This window comes from Protomyctophum parallelum (assembly GCF_964188405.1).
Source record: "Protomyctophum parallelum genome assembly, chromosome: 7".
NCBI classification, from domain to species: domain Eukaryota; kingdom Metazoa; phylum Chordata; class Actinopteri; order Myctophiformes; family Myctophidae; genus Protomyctophum; species Protomyctophum parallelum.
Genome location: NC_139705.1, coordinates 8,495,592 through 8,513,529, shown reverse-complemented (window position 1 = coordinate 8,513,529; position 17,938 = coordinate 8,495,592). Strand labels below are relative to the sequence as shown.

Here is a 17,938-nt window from a genome sequence, read left to right as displayed (position 1 = left end):
CGTCATCAGTGCCCGCATATACCCGAGGCGGGGGTTGGCGAAATTAAGGGCCTTTCCTGTGTGGAGTTTGCATGTTCTCCCCGTGTCCCCGCCTAGGGTAGGTACCCCACCTCTCTCTCTCTTAGCAGGCAACAGTGTAGCACTGTCTCTCTCTCTCTCTCTCTCTCTCTCTCTCTCTCTCTCTGTTTCTGGCAAACAGCGCCCCCTACTGGTACTAATAGTCATATACTGGTGCTCATTAACGTACACTATAGTTGAACACAGACACACATAGGTGAACACAGACACACATAGGTGAACACAGACACACATAGGTGAACACAGACACACATAGGTGAACACAGACACACATAGGTGAACACAGACACACAAGAAACATTGCTGTTCCTTGGGAGTGGTGGTTGCGCCACTCAAAAATTAGAAGGAAAAAAAGCGTCCGCCCGCTCCCATACTCCCCCCTGTCAGGTGCAAAGGAGCGACGTGGACACTCAGGCATGAAGGAAGCATGAGTTCAAGTCCGTTGCTCTCCCCCTATGTATATGAACCAGGTTGACTAGTTCATATATAGGTGGTTGGCGGAGGAGGGTGTGTATAGAGCCCAGCATCACATTAGATAATTGACACATAATTGATGATTGCTCCCATACCTGCGCAGCAGCAGCTTGGGGTGGTTCTTGCTCTCCAGGTTGCGGTCGATGAGGTCCGACAGCAGGTGCTTGAGGACGTCGGTGGCGTACTCCAGGCGGCCCTGCAGCGCCGTCATGATGAGCGAGGCCACGTTGCCGCGGTCGCGCATGGAGAAGGAGCGCTGCATCTCCAGCGTGCGGATGAAGGTGAGCAGGAAGAGCTTGTTGTTGATGAGCTGGCCGAACTGCTTCAGGGCCTTCTCCACGTGCAGCTGGCCGTTGCCGGACACCTTGATTGCAGGGGGACGGAAAACGGGGAGGGAATGATGTAGCGGCAGCACAATGCTACATAAACAATGCTACATAAACAATGCTACATAAACAATGCTACATAAACAATGCTACATGAACAATGCTACATGAACAATGCTACATAAACAATGCTACATAAACAATGCTACATAATCCACTGTTTCCCAAACAGTGGATTGGGACCCATTTTTGGGTCACAGACCAGTTTGTATGGGTCACTAAAAATTTGGAAAATTGTAGAATTTCTTTTTGAAAAAAAAAAAAAAAAATCAAAATAGTTGTATTTTTCAATACTGACATGGTAAATACTTTTATACATTTTAAAACAAGACAAGACAAGCTTTTAGATCTGCTATTTTCACTAGTTTGGGTCTCCGGGCAAACGTCTAAATCTCTCTTTTGCGTCTCGACCTGAAAAGTTTGGGAACCACCGATACACTTCATAATCGTACACTCTTAGCGCTAATTCAGACTGCTGCAATTTTTCTGGTTGGTTCTGGTGCTTTAAAAAACACTGACTTATTTTGCCGATCACAAATATAAAACAAATAAAAATCTAAAACGGTGTAAAACTCGAATCTAAAATCCACTATAATTTAAAAGTCAATTCGTGATTTTCCGTATCTCTCAGTTCTGCATGATCCAGGTCGTCTCCATTTCTAATTTGACGTCGAACGAACTATTAACTATTTTTGGAACTATTAAATCCAGGTGGAGCGAAATGCCTTCACGACGGACGACGTACGTCGCGACGTATATTTTTCCGTCGCAACGTATATTCGAGTACGTCCTGGCGTAAATATCAATTCGTCCCGGCAGAACGGACTCGTCGCGGCTATATCTACCCGTTTGCGACGTAATATGTTGGCTATTATTTTCCGTCGCGCCAGAACGGGACTCGTCGCAGCTATATCTACCCGTTGTGGCGTGAGCTGGACTCGTCGCGGCAGAACGTGACTCGTCGCGACTATATCTACCCGTTTGCGACGTGCGCCTCGCCGGTCCGGTCTCCAGGCGAGCCTGCGTCCTTCATATATTTTTTTTTCTGCTCTCGTTGGACTTAACTTTAAAAGTCCAATGGAACACCTCTTTGTAACGGGTCGCTGTAGTATAGTGGTCTAATTCCTCGCCTCTCTATTCTTTTTTGCTGAGGACGCTGGTTCAATTCCCGCTCGCGGCAAACCAAAATTATTATATTTTAGACAGACAGACAGACAGACAGACAGACAGACAGACTGCCTGTCTGCCTGCCTGTCTGCCTGCCTAATGTATTGTAAATAATGTATTCATTCCATACGGCTATTTTTTTTTAATATAAAAACTTTTGTCTTTCGCGCGATTCGAACCAGCGTCGTCAGCACCAAAACATTGAGAGGCGAGTGATTAAACCGCTGGACTACAGCGGCCATACGTTACAAAGAAGTGTTTCATTGGACTTATAAAGACAATAGCACCCAGCTGCAGTCTCGCAAGGGGAGGGACCGGAAGTGCTTTTATTTCCGGCTTCCACGTGCACAAGCGCACATACACGCACGCGAAATATAATGCAATATGTAATAATCAGCTCATACATTATAAAGACATTATTGCATTATGAAGTTTTATTACAGTATGAGTCGCCTATGTGGAGGTTCTTAATGTAACACATTATTACATTATAGAAAAATCTATTAAGTTATGTGCTCGTCTTTTAATTACATTATGAGCTGATTATTACATTATGAGGTCAGATGTAGAGTTGCTGGCCGCCTCAGCTCCATATATGGAGATCTAGGTGATGATCCAGTCTTTTCAATGTATGGCTATCCAGGGTTTGATGAGGTCAGTGTCGGGATCTTATATCATATGGAAACGGCCATATATGGCGGTGTGACGTGTCATGAGGCGTGACCATATATGGAGGCATGACACGAGGCGTGACATGACACACTTACTGACTGACTGACGGGAAATGCAGGTTTTCATAGTAAATTAAATGCATATGGTCGTGTGTCTGTGATCTATGGTCTGGACATGGTGTGTGTGGGACAGGGGTACGGGGTTATAGCAACTTATTACATTACTTAAATGCCTTGATATCATTATGTTATAATCGACCATATAGGCCTAGCCTATTATTGCATATCATTTTATTATTGTTAGATTTGCATTTCTTCAAATATGCACACTTATACCACCAACTAATAAGCTTTCAATTAAAATATTACCTACAACAAACTACTTCAAACTTTTCCAAACCGACCACGTAATTATGTTTAAGCACAGATGGTACTATATACACCCGGCATTTAAGCGCGCACCAGCAAGTGCGTGTCGTGCACGCGCATTATATTTCGCGTGCGTGTATGTGCGCTTGTGCACGTGGAAGCCGGAAATAAAAGCACTTCCGGTACCTCCCCTTGCGAGACTGCAGCTGGGTGCTATTGTCTTTATAAGTCCAATGAAACACTTCTTTGTAACGTATGGCCGCTGTAGTCCAGCGGTTTAATCACTCGCCTCTCAATGTTTTGGTGCTGACGACGCTGGTTCGAATCGCGCGAAAGACAAAAGTTTTTATATTAAAAAAAAATAGCCGTATGGAATGAATACATTATTTACAATACATTAGGCAGGCAGACAGGCAGGCAGACAGTCTGTCTGTCTGTCTGTCTGTCTGTCTGTCTGTCTAAAATATAATAATTTTGGTTTGCCGCGAGCGGGAATTGAACCAGCGTCCTCAGCAAAAAAGAATAGAGAGGCGAGGAATTAGACCACTATACTACAGCGACCCGTTACAAAGAGGTGTTCCATTGGACTTTTAAAGTTAAGTCCAACGAGAGCAGAAAAAAAAATATATGAAGGACGCAGGCTCGCCTGGAGACCGGACCGGCGAGGCGCACGTCGCAAACGGGTAGATATAGTCGCGACGAGTCACGTTCTGCCGCGACGAGTCCAGCTAACGCCACAACGGGTAGATATAGCTGCGACGAGTCCCGTTCTGGCGCGACGGAAAATAATAGCCAACATATTACGTCGCAAACGGGTAGATATAGCCGCGACGAGTCCGTTCTGCCGGGACGAATTGATATTTACGCCAGGACGTACTCGAATATACGTTGCGACGGAAAAATATACGTCGCGACGTACGTCGTCGGTCTCTCATTAAATCAGTCACCCAGCGATTTGCAGCTTCGGAGCCCATTCCAAGGTGACACGACGCCATATTGGTTTGTGCTAGATTATAATAACGTGTGGCCAAAAGACCCCCCCCCCGAGGGGATCGACAACCACTTCTGATGCGACGAGCTCGGGGCCGTCAAAAAAACATAAATCTTTTGTTAGAATTGAGATCAGATTCTAAAAATGTCTTCTACATGTCTTCTACAGTTTTCTGAAAAAGCTATGTTTCTATGTCAGTCGTCAGTCATTTTTCAAAAATAGCAGACCTACAAGCTTGTGGCGCGCCACTCGTCCAGTGGTGTCAATGTCAAATCAGTCTGTAGAGAGGTTTCCACTGCGCTCTGACCGACTGGTGTGTTATCCTAGTTGTCTATAAACATCGCTTTTGCTTCATTTATTTATTATATTTATTATATTATATTATTATATGCCCACAAAAGCTTTTATCGGACATCTGGCTCATTTAGTGTGCCAAATGTGAAATCGGCCGCCGATAATGACAAAGTAAAGTTAGACAATATTGTTTGTAAGTGCTAGAAAACTGCGACAATGGTGTTGTTGTGCAATACTGAGATTGATACCGTAATACTGAGGGTATAAATATTGTTCTCGTTTGTCGATATCATGCAGCCCTATAGTGCAACAGATAATAAATGAATGGGGTGATCGATAATTCTCAGGAGTTGAACAATCTATGCTGCTGTTGAATTGGTTTCTTGACATTGCCCGACACAAAGGAAGGATCTTTTCCCTTCCGTACAGTGCAAAAGCAGACAACCACCGCACTCAAGTACTGAGAAGAATTGAGAGGATACACATTAAACGGTACGGTATTGATCAACGACTTTAACTTGGCCTAAAACACAAACCGCTTTATTTCTGTCGGCTTTTGGCGTTTTAACTACGCGTTATGTTATACTTTAGCTATTGAAAAATAGCAGATCTACAAGCTCATAGCGCGCCACCGAGTGGCGCGCTACGAGCTTGTAGGTCTGCTATTTTTGAAAAAGCGTGAAAATGCGGCACAGATCTTTGAATATACATTCTTTCAGGAGACACTGTTTTTTATTTCGACGTCAGGTCTAAATGGGTTAAGTTCTGTGAAATGGTGGATATTTTGATTTTAAAACACAGTCAAAACAATCCCAAAAACATAGTGCCCAGTGCTCACACAGAGCTAGATGAACATGAGACGTGTAGAGAGAGACGAACTTGACCCTGACCTCGGGCCGTCAGTACAAACTAACTACGCTCAGTAAAGCCGTCACATCCGGAGACTCTCAGTAAAAGAAAAGGCTGACCGCCCCATCACGCTGCATCTCTCCGTCCCTGAAGTGCCCTGCACTCCAGTGTCTTATAAGAAAAACAACCCCATTTCCCAGCGGGGGCACAGTAAAGAAAGTTAAAAATCACTCTGAGGCGCGCGATTCATACTCCTATTTTAGAGCCGAATAAAAGTCGGTTCGCCTAAAATATGAGTATGAACCCTAAAAAAAGTGCACAGCAATCTCAGAAGGGAACTTATTTCACTGAACGAGGACGCGCTGGTTGGGGAGAGGGAGAGAGAGAGTGGATTAACCAAGCCAGCATTATTTCCCCCCAGTGGAGGAACCCTACAGGCCTCTCTGCCCAGAGAGTGGGGTATTATTCAGCTCATTTCCCCTCATATTCCTGCCACTGGTGGATGAAATAGCCACGCTTTGGGGAGCCAGTGCTGCACCCTGTTCTCCTTGGGGGACTGTGTGTGTGTGTGTGTGTGTGTGTGTGTGTGTGTGTGTGCGTGTGCGGTATAGAGAGAGGTAGAGAGGCTGAGCGGCACATCGGTATCGTTCTACCCTCGGGCACTGTGCCAGTTATGGAGGTTATATACCGCAGCGATGCGAGGAGAGTGGTATGTGGACGGACGCATCTCTCTCTCTCTCACACACACACACACACACACACACACACACACACACACACACACACACACACACACACACACACACACACACACACACACACACACACACACACACACACACACACACACACACACACACACACACACACACACACACACACACACACACACACACACACACACACACACACACACACGTCGCCTTTCTGCAGCATGTCTACCCCCATTATTTCCTCTCCGTTTCTGTGTCTGCGCTCGTCTCTGTCTCTCTCTGCTACAGTGCTGTCAAGCGGTGGAAGAAGTACTCAAGACTTTTACAGCGTGTGAGTGCGTGCGCGTGCGTGTGCATGTGCGTGTGTGTGTGTGTGCGTGCGTGTTTTGGTGTTTTAAACATCATGTTATAATTTAGCTATTGAAAAATAGCAGATCTACAAGCTCAAGCTCACGAGCTTGTAGGTCTGCTATTTTTTTTTAATCGTGAAAATGTGGTGCAAAGCTTTGAATATATATTCTTTCAGAGCGAAGGTTTTTTTTTACTCAAATCGTTGCTCTTGGAGGGGGGGGGGGGGGGGGGGAGTCCCTGGAACAACATATTTTCAGATAGGGGTCAATTACATGTATTTTTGGGGGTCCTTGACATGAAATTGTTTGAGAACCACTGACATAGAAACAGTTTTTCAGAAAACTGTCAGGATTTAGAAGACATTTTGTAGATATAGCTATGTTTCTGTCAGTCGTTCTTCGATTTTTTTCAAAAATAGCAGACCTACAAGCTCATAGCGCGCCACTCGGTGGCGCGCTATGAGCTTGTAGGTCTGCTATCTTTCAATAGCTAAAGCATAACATGATGCTGACACCAAAAGGGGTTCCCGCCCAGAATGGGTTAATTGAGTTACTTTCCACAACTGAGTAGGTCTACAGTACAGTACAGTACAGTACAGTACAGTACCGTACCGTACAGTACAGTGCACACTGCATACCTCCAGCTCTCTGAGCACAGGGTGGTCCTCGATGCCGGGGAACAGGACCCTCATGGCGTAGGTCCGGTAGTCCAGGTGGGGGATGCCCGCTCGGTCCAGATCACTGGTCAGCTCGTTGATGTCCGTCTGAAGCTCCGCGAAGGCTGGGGGGGATACAGTATAGGTTAATGTGTATACAGTAGGAGGAAGGAAGAGAGAGAGAGAGAGAGAGAGAGGGTTAAGGCAGCATATAAAATAACCCCATCTTTAATCCCCTGGGGAGCAGAATGGGAGAACCCGGCTTTATCTTCACAGTGTTTACTACCGTTGTGATGAAACTGACAGTTAAAGCCTGAGATAGTCTTCATGTCGGAAAAAATACCTCAATATTTCACAGCTCCAAAGAAAACACGCACACACACACACACGCACACACACACACACACACACACACACCTCTTCTCACTCATTTTTATCTTCTGGACAGTAAATTGGCTGTAGCTGGGGCCCTGAAGAGAGAGTGCGTGCGTGCGTGCGTCCATAAGTGTGTGTGTGTGTGTGTGTGCGTGCGTCCATGCGTGCGTCTGCGTGCGTCTGCGTGCGTGTATGTGTGTGTGTGTGCGTGCGTCCATGCGTGCGTGGGTGACCTGGGTGCGAGGCTGCAGGTGATCTGTAGTTAATTGGCTCCATCCTGATGGAGTGCTGCTCCGGCCCACAGCGCTGTACGCGTGCCACTGTGCCCCGGGGGGGAGACTCCCTGTCTGCTCCTATCACAGCAGCTCCCCTGTACCCCCTGTACCCCCTACTGCCCCAGCCCCCCCACACACACACACACACACTAGAGACCCAGGGGCCCCCTCTAAATCTACCCCTCGGGGCAGTATACTGCTGGCAACCACTAATGGGTAAAACATTCATCTCATTTCCCTCTGTCTGTGTGTCTGTCTGTCTGCCCGTCTATCGTGTCTGTCTGTCTGAGTGACTGACTGACCCATCTATCGTGTGTGGCTGTCTGTCTTGTCAGTAGGTGTGTGTGTGTGTGTCTCTGGGGACTTATTGTGTGTGTGTGTGTGTGTGTGTGTGTGTGTGTGTGTAAGGTGCATAGCTCACACACTCTAAGGGGGTTCAGTAACTGGTCCTTTTAACAAGGTCCTCTCTGATGGATGAGGCCCTGGGGAGGAGCCCCAACACACACAAAGCCCTGCTGACGCTGCTCTTATACGCTATTGGCTACGACGAGCCAGAGGCCAATCAGCAGTGTTCCTCTCAGAGCACACATGTAGTGTATTGTTCTATCCACACTCTACTACTGCACCCATAACCATGACAGTGATGAACGATACAGATATACTCATTCTGACCTGAGATCAGATTCATACGAGGTTTCCACTGGACACACACACACTGGTCTGATGAACCCATTCTGACCCGAGATCAGATTCTATAAAAATGTCAGTCGTTCTTCGATTTTTCAAAAATAGCAGACCTACAAGCTCGTAGCGCGGCACTCGGTGGCGCGCTATGAGCTTGTAGATCTGCTATTTTTCAATAGCTAAAGCATAACATGATGCTAACACCAAAATGGGTTCCCGTTCAGAATGGGATATACTCATCGCGACCCGCAGGTCCGCATTTACTATGAAACGGTGCATTTCCTGTCAATCCGTCACCCCCACACGCCTCCATATATGGTCACTCATATGTCAGTCTGACATCATCAAACCCTCTACAGTCAAGACACGCTCCATATTATGGCCAGTACAGTACTGCAATCCATAATGTTGATCTGACAAAGCGCCAGCCCTCGCTCAGGGATGCGTGCACTCGACCTCGCTTCTCGCTATTTTTCAATAGCTATTTATTAGACATCTAACCTGTTGCTTTAGTTTAGAGAGAGTGTGCAGGGGTCAGAGGTCAAGTCGAGGCTGCCTGCTGTCGTTTTTCCGAGTAGAGGGAGTAAAGAGGTCAGGTCGGGGGTGAGGTGAGGACGCCTGCCATGCCTAACCTCTTCACACACACACAGGGTCACATGGGAGCCGATTGTGTACGGTGCGTGTGTGTGTCTGCACAAATACAGATGGTACTGTATGCTCACGGTTAACGTAATGTACTGTATTATTGCCGATGTATTATTGCTTCTAATGTTGTGACGAACCGGAACTAAATAAGATGTACTCTTGTGTACCTGTACAAGATGACAAAAAATAGCAATAAAGTATACACCTTGAACCTCATGTTTGAGGCTGTGTCTCTCTGTGTGTGTGTGTGTGTGTGTGTGTGTGTGTGTGTGTGTGTGTGTGTGTGTGTGTGTGTGTGTGCATGCCTGCGTGCGTGCGTGCAGACTTCGTAAACTCAGTGAATGATAATAAAGGGCGATGTGTGCAGGGCAAAGTGACTGTACACCAGTACTGTACACTAGGCTGTACACCAAAATGACTCACTGACCCAGATTTAGGACTATATCTCTCAACTGCATAATTCAAAACACACACACACACACACACACACGCGCACGCACGCACACGCACGCTGTAATTCGGGCGAAGCAGTATGTATTGTACATGTAGAAATATCCATTTCTTTTCTCTCACATGATGATTGCTCCATGCACCACTGAACCCCATTCAGCATCCCATTCATCTGCTGCACGACAGACCAGCTCCCATCATCATTAAGCCATTTGGGGCGGAAACCCCTTTTGGTGTTAGCATCATGTCATGCTTTAGCTGTTGAAAAATAGCAGATCTACAAGCTCGTAGCGCGCCACCGAGTGGCGCGCTACGAGCTTGTAGGTCTGCTATTTTTTGAAAAATCGAAGAGCGACTGACATGGAAGACTTTTTTTAGAATCTGAATTCGGGTCAGAATGGAAAACTGTCAGGATGTAGAAGACGTTTTTTTAGAATCTGATCTCGGGTCAGAATGGAAAACTGTCAGGATGTAGAAGATTTTTTTTAATAATCTGATCTCAGGTCAGAACGGGTTAACTCCAAATGGAAATTCCTAGCCAAGCGATGGAGGCCCATTACGGTCCGTGGCTGTTGGTACTTTGATGTCAATCGATGGTCTTAGTGAAGTCCAAACCGTATGGCTCTGGCCCTTAATCACACGACGCCTATAGAGTCCCTTTTCTGGGACCAACAATCGGTGAAAATAGCCAATTTTACCAAAGCTCACAAACGTGTCGCGAGGTTGTGTAGATTGAAGGGATTTGAAGGGCTCCATTTTCGTCACCGCTAAACCCCCTTATCCCTAAACGTCTTTGCCTTTTTTTTTTACTATTTTGCAAAACATTTTTGAATCGTTAAAATGGCCAGTCTATACTAGGGCATTAACATAATAATCGAATAGTCGACTAGTCGACTAGCAAAACACTAGTCGACACTGTTAATTGACATCCGATTATTCGCTAATATTAATTTTTAATCTTTTTTATGATTTTTTTTTTTTTTTTTTTTTGCTTTTCTACAGCAGACATGCAGTCATGCAGCTGTGAGCTCGGTTGTTTTGTTGGTAGTTCGCAAACTTCAGTACTAATCCATTCTTGGCTGATTGTTTTCATATCATATACAAGCCTACTGTACGTGGGTTTTGCCGTCACCCTCACTCGTGCCGTCACCCTCACTCGTGTAGGTGCGATGGGCGGCGGTGGCACTAGCAGCATTCAAGACAGATTTTCTTTGGGAAAAGCATATGCGATAGGCTATGCCTCATAGGCTCATAAGATCAATGGGGACAACTGCAGTGTGTAAATACTTTTACTATTGGTGAGTTTATTACTGTAGTTTGTTCAACAAGTTAGATTGGAGACGTGTCGTCGTCATCCGGTACAGTAAAGTATAGCAGGAGTTCCTCCTCGCTCTGCCCAATATTATCCAGTTTGGTGACAGTCAAACTACAGTAGCTCTTGCCGTGATTTCATGTTTCTTCATGCTTATCCAACAAAAGTCCAGGCGTGCCGCGTGTGGCATTATTAAAAACAAACAGCTATGCCGCACGAGCATAGTTCTAATAGTCGCAAAAGACTCGCGATGGAGTAGTTGATCATCTGATTCATAGCCTGGCAGCCTGCTAGCTAGCAAACCTCCCCCTAGCTTGTAGCTCCTTCTAAAAACCAAAGGAACTGTTGTTGTAACTTGTTGTTGAACATTTATGGTTGTATGAAAAACATCGCAAGGTTCATTCCTTCGCCTCCTCCCCGCTTCAGTCTCCACTCCAAAACATTGTGAACAACGTAACATGCCGTAGAACGGTCTTGCGCATCAAAAATAGCAGATCTACAAGCTCACAACGCGTCCATCCGTGAGTCATTGTGGACTTGCAACTTTGACTTGAAACAGCTGAGCTAATTTCGGCCAACCAGAGCGGCATTCAGCGTAATCTAGTAAGAGTGGCGACACTCGCGTTGACTCCCACTGTAACAATGGAATGCGGAAGTGCTCATTCTATCTCAATGGGATACAGTTCCAATGTTTGGAACTATAGCCCATAGGTGTCGCCACTCTCTTAGTACCATTCCACACGGCCTGCATTGAGTGCATTCACCGGCTCTGTTTTGCTTCACTCGCTGGCTGTTTCAGAACGCGATGTTTTAATGCTTGATTGGATGGAATAAATATCATATTTTACCGCCGACTAATCGACTATAAATCGATTTTGATGGTAGTCGAGTCGACTATCAAAAATCACGTTTGGTTAATGCCCTAGTCTATACAAGCTCACAACGTGTCGATGTAGATTGGCTAGTTGAACTATTCAAAAATGTTTAGCAAAATAGTAAAAAAATACTGAACCTTTTTCTCTCTCTCTCTCTCTCTCTCTCTCTCTCTCTCTCTCTCTCTCTCTCTCTCTCTCTCTCTCTCTCTCTCTCAGCACTACCCCTCTCTCTGTTTCTGGCACCCCCTACTGGTATTAATAAATGGATGCACGCAGCATTACCCAGTGTTCCAATTTCACGCATGCGCACACCACTCGTGCTCTTGACTGATACACACGGACATTCCTGGTTGTAGGAGTGGTTGCACCACTCAAAAAAAGGCAAAGAAGTTTAGGGATAAGGGGTTTAGCGGTGACGAAAATGGAGCCCTTGGTATCGAAGCAAAAAGGAGCAGACCTAGCTAGACTACTGCCTGCGGGTCCTCAGTCAGGTATATATATATATATATACCTGACCCACCCATTTTTTGGCGCTATGAGCTTGTAGGTCTGCTATTTTTGAAAAATCGAAGAGCGACTGACGTAGAAGAATTTTTTTAGAATCTGATCTCAGGTCAGAATGGAAAACTGTCAGGATGCAGAAGACATTTTTTAGAACCTGATCTCAGGTCAGAATGGGTCAAAAGTCAACGGGTCCTATAGTCTCTCTGCCACACTGACCTTCCTTGCACTCCAGGGCGACGCGCGACTCCAGGTTGTCCATCTGCATCTGCAGGCGCTTGAGCGTGAGGTCGTTCTCGCGCGACTTGCGCTTGTAGGCGATGAGCACGAGGATGACGATGATGAGGAGGAGGCCGCCGCCGGCCGCGATGCTGACGATGGCCGGCAGCGTGAGCAGGCTGTCGGACAGGATGTGGACGGCGCCCGGGGACACGTGGAGACCGCCCACCTGGACCTGAGGGACAGGAATATAGACACACACAAATCACGGTGTGATTCTTCCCATTGCTATAGGAAAGCATGATACGAGCAAAGACTCTTCCGGGGTGCATAGTTAGTTTAGACTAGTCATTGGTTAGACATGGGTTAAGGTTAGGTTTAGGTGTGCTGCCCCGTGGGAGGTTAGGTTTAGGGTGAGGGTTTGAGATAGGTTGTAGTTGTGTAGGACTAGTAATGACTGGTCTAACCAATGACTAGTCCAAACCAATTACTGTCTAAACTAAGTACTGCACCCCATGTGTACAGTAGGTGGCTATAACGTATTTGTTTTGCCACCTACTGTACACATGGCTGTTGAGCAGGTTGTGGGTCTGAGGCATGCACTCGATAAGTGAGCTGGCAACTAGAAATGAATTGCCGTGGATTTTCGCCGAACCCTGACGGTACAGTCACGCTGTTATGCTTTTGACACCCCCCCCTCCCCCAATACACAAATACATATATGGATGGATAGCAAGAGAAGGATGTAGAGAGAGAGAGAGAGAGAGAGAGAGAGATAGAGAATGCTCAGAATTCTATTGAAAGGTGAAAAGAAGCAGCTTGGACTCCTCATGCATAGAAGGAGGCATGAGGTCAGTCCGCTGCCCCCCCCCAGGTTGGCGCCCAGGATTACATTAGATAATTGGCACTGGGTGAAAAGAAAATCGTGGGATAAAAAAAAAAAACATCTATTGAAAGGATAGCCCCTTGAGATCTCATTTTAGAGGGGGTCCCGTACACAACAGGGAAAACCATTACACACAGTACAGTGAAGTCACACAAATAGACAGTGCACAACAATAGACAATACAGACATGTACAGGTACAGTTAGCTTGCTCATTCTCTCCCACCCACTCCCCCTTCCCCCCTCCCAACTCTCTCTGGACAAGCATATTGAGAGTACAGTACAGTGACTTGAAACAGGGGTCAGAAGTAAACAGCAGTACAGTGTTAGTGGCATGAACAGGTTGTTTTGAGGTGTGGATACAGGGAGAGAGAGAGAGAGACAGAGACAGAGACAGAGACAGAGACAGAGACAGACAGACAGACAGACAGACAGACAGACAGACAGACAGACAGACAGACAGACAGACAGACAGACAGACAGACAGACAGACAGACAGACAGACAGACAGAACAGACAGAGACACAGACACAGACACAGACAGTACAGAACAGACGGTACAGACAGAACAGACCACTGACCATGACTTTGTACTGCCCAGTGAGGTTGGGTGGCTCGCACAGCAGCTGGCTCTCAGACACCGTGACGGGGTGGCAGGGGCTCTCTCCTATCAGCACCGTGTAGTTGAGCTTTCCCCCGGACGCTGGGGGGACCAGGTTTCTGCCCTGTGGGCACACACACACACACACACACACACACACACACACACACACACACACACACACATGGAGTAGGGGGGTGTAAGCTCAGATATGTTTAATATGTCACCCTAAAAGGGACTTGAAATTGGAGCCCTGCGTCGTGGCACAGCTGTGTCCATAAGTACGACCCCCCCCCCGCTGTGATCAAAGAGAATGATCCTCTGGATTAAAGCATTAAGACTCAACCAGCGTTAGACTTTTTTTTGGAGATCTGAGACGACTAGCATATTTTGAACAATCCTCAGGGAGCACCCCGATATGTATTTAGTGCCGTGTGAAAGAAATGCATAACACATTAATTTCTGTTATATAAGTTGATATTTAACATGAACAATCCTACAGTATGCGTGGCAGTGGCGAGCACCGGAAATAGCAGCCATTCGATGAAATAAGGACATACAAAGTATAAGCTAAAACTGGAAAAATAAAATATATACATATAAAAAGGCCCTACCTTAACCCCCTTATGGCTATTGACGTAATGAATAAAAAAAAGCCATCGTAACCGTTGACGTAAATGGCGTAATCGCTTTATTCCCTATATAATCGGGGGCTTTTAATGTATCAAAATGTAGCAACCTTTAGCTTGTTTGGCTAACGGCCGATGTAATCTACCTAAAACCGTTCCGAAATCCTCGCGTGCACGCTATAGAGTGTGTATGTCACAGATTTTTCTATTGGCATTAAAATGACGAATTAAACATATGAATAGTGCAGGTATAGAAGGCACAATCCACTGTTAATTAGGGTGGCCATAAGGGTTAAAATGAAATAAAATGAAGGCCCTATACCCATTTTAGGCGGGAACCCCTTTTGGTGTTAGCATTATGCTATGCTTTAGCTATTGAAAAATAGCAGACCTACAAGCTCATACGAGCTTGTAGGTCTGCTATTTTTGAAAAAATAACGAAGAACGACTGACATAGAAACATCAGATAACTGTCAGGAGGTAGAAGACATTTTTTTAGAATCTATAATATACCTTGAGAATTATAGGCGAGCCCGGCTTCTGTTCCAGGACGCCGTTGGCGTTCAGGGGCTCAAAGTACGGGTTGGGGTAGTACAGGAAGTTGGTGTTGTTGAAGACCAGCAGCGCCTGCACGTTGTTGAAGATGAAGCCGAACTCATCGGCGTGCTTGACCGTGTCCAGCCCCGGGTGGTACTCGGCCACCAGGGACGGAGCCAAGCAACTCATACTGGTGGTGTTGAGCACTTTACACACCTGGGAGAGAGAGAGAGAGAGAGACATCAATCAGAAAGCATGTGTGTGTGGCTAACAAGGAGACGCACACGCTGCTGTGGTCTGTGCAGAATGAGCAGAAAACTAGGCTTGACAAACTCTAGAGTGTGCTGTGCTGATTGCAGGGTGGATACAGCTGCTCACTAATTGAGAATTCAGCAGTGATAGGCTAGGGTCAATTTGCCCCTCTGCCAGCCAACGGTTCTTAATTGAGGAGGTCAGCATGACCTCAGCTCGGTACTTGAGTATATTTGAGCTGGCCTTTTTCACAGAGAGAGAGAGAGAGAGAGAGAGAGAGAAGAAAGGGAACATGTTAAGAGAGAGAAAATCCAGGTTTTAACCAAGGGGCCAGCTAGGCACTCCAATGTTGAAGCGCTGGGCCCTAGTGGTAAGAGGAAGGACTGCAGGCGGACCCGTGGATTCTTGACGAGGAAACCCCGTGCAACCGAGCGCTCAATGTTAAAGCCCAGCTGCACTTCCGCATTTGGGCACCAAAATTTTGTGTCCAAATGCTGAATCAGCGGGAAAAAAATGCGGAAATAGACGGTCCTTCCGGCAGCCTTCCGGGTGCTTCAAAACGCCACTGAGCAACTTCCACTGACATGAATAGCGGAGGGGGCGGAGCTTCGCGCCAGTTCAGTCTCTATCCTTTTAATACTCTATGGTTTTAACCCATTCAGGCCTGACGTCGAAAAAAGTTTTGAGGCACATTTTAACGATTTTTCAAAAATAGCAGACCTACAAGCTCATAGCGCGCCACTCGGTGGCGCGCTATGAGCTTGTAGATCTGCTGTTTTTCAATAGCTAAACTATAACATAATGTATAACCACCAAAACCTGATGTTTCTCCAAAGATTGTGTTTGTATTTGTGCTGCCATGGGGATGTGGGGGGAAAACATATGTAAATAATTGTTTTGAAATGACTTTGTTGTAATGAAAAATCAATAAACATATGTTTAAAACACGCTCTGCCAACCTATAAGCTCCCCACCGAAATGAAACATGAAACGTGCAGCCAGTCGAGCGGGAGGGGCTTATAGATAGACGTTATATACAGTTGCTTTGGATGGCGGTCATAATTATTCTCTTTTCCATCTGCTATCCAAAATAAAAACCATCCACAAAGTCACAGAGTTACACTCTCATGTCCCGGTTATTACAACCCCGGGGTGTGCTGTTTCTTAAACCATTTTAGGCGGGAACACCCCTTTTGTGGTGTTAGCATTATGCTATGCTTTAGCTATTGAAAAATAGCAGATCTACAAGCTTGCAGCGCGCCACCGAGTGGCGCGCTACGAGCTTGTAGGTCTGCTATTTTTTGAAAAACCGAAGAACGACTGACATAGAAACGTGGCTTTTTCAGAAAACTGTCAGGATGTAGAAGATTTTGTTATAGAATCTGATCTCAGGTCAGAACGGGTTAATGCGCATCGGCACCGGCATAAACCCCGCGCCGCCGAGCGTGCCGCGCTGCCAATAATGTGCGCGTTAAAGCCCGTCTCTCTCTCCTCACAGGAGGGGGAAGAGGAGAACAATGGGTTTTACTGCAGGCTGCCATTAAAGCTGACTTTATCGAGGAGGAAACCTGCAGGTCCATAAAAATCAGGAGATAAACTGCTCTCTTTGACTAAAAGGCTATATAGGAGGAATTCCAACCTCAAAGCAAAACGTGGGGAACGGTGGAAGACGTCACGCTGACGGATCGGAGTGGCGACGTGACCCCTGGTGTGACTAAGGGCCGATTCATTCTCCTATATTTTACCGCTGCTTCGGCGCTGTAGTGCCGAAATGATTTCGGCTCGTCAGAAATTTTCAGTTGCACCGAAGAGCCGACTTTAGGACGGTACACGCCCCCCCCCCCGAACCTCAAATGACGTCACATTGTAGGCTATACAGCACCGAAAACCGACTTTTATTCGGCTCTAAACTAGGAGTATGAATCGGCCCTTATTGTCATGGCAGACCTCTGACCAGTTTGGTGTCTGGTTGGAGAAACGGTGCGCCTGTCAACTTCTGTATGATACGTTTGTGACGTCCACCCACCCTCTCGACACAGCATGACGTGCAGCTTGTAGATGAGCTGTTTTGGAGCATAGATGCAGCTTGTAGATGAGCTGTTTTGGAGCATAGACGCAGCTTGTAGATGAGCTTTAAAGTTTCAAAACGAATAGGAACAGCGTCTTTGTTATCGTTTCGGAGCACATAGATTCCAGCGGCTCTAAACAGGGAGGATTGATCGCTGCCACGGCCGGGTTGCAGTATCTCTATACCTCTTCTCTTCTCTCCCTCCCAGCTCTCTCTCTCTCTCTCTCTGGGGATGTAACTTAATTAGAGGTAAACAGCAAAGCAGGCGAACGGTGGCGAGCAGCTCTCCTACAGTACCAGTTAGCTAGTAGAGCTGCTCTCCCACAGCCCAGCGGACTCATTCAGCTCACTGAGAGCCCTCTAAACACCCGGGATGAACCGGTTACCTTCTTTATTTCCCCCCCGCCTATAATTTTGAACCAACTTATTGGTTCAGATCCCTAAACGAACTGGAATGATAGAAACCATCATAAAAGTGTGTGTGTGTGTGTGTGTGTGTGTGTGTGTGTGTGTGTGTGTGTGTGTGTGCGCACGAGCGTGCGTGCGTGCGTGCGTACGTGAGTGTGTGCGTGCGTGCGTGGGTGCAGTACTTAGTTTAGACAGTTTTTGGTTTAGACTAGTCATTGGTTAGAC

The 17,938-nt window shown here is 46.4% G+C and overlaps 1 protein-coding gene across 1 annotated transcript in view; it reads right to left on the bottom strand.

Moving 5' to 3' along the window:
* The window catches only part of plxna2 (plexin A2), a gene marked incomplete at its 5' end in the record, with an annotated part of 223,411 nt that overhangs the window by 59,837 nt on the left and 145,636 nt on the right, over nucleotides 1-17,938 (bottom strand). Inside the window, 5 exons of the mRNA XM_083768883.1 lie at nucleotides 648-916; nucleotides 6,981-7,123; nucleotides 12,335-12,569; nucleotides 13,800-13,943; nucleotides 14,962-15,201. Of these exons, the coding sequence (XP_083625009.1) occupies nucleotides 648-916; nucleotides 6,981-7,123; nucleotides 12,335-12,569; nucleotides 13,800-13,943; nucleotides 14,962-15,201 (1,031 nt within the window). The remainder of the gene's footprint in view (nucleotides 1-647; nucleotides 917-6,980; nucleotides 7,124-12,334; nucleotides 12,570-13,799; nucleotides 13,944-14,961; nucleotides 15,202-17,938) is intronic.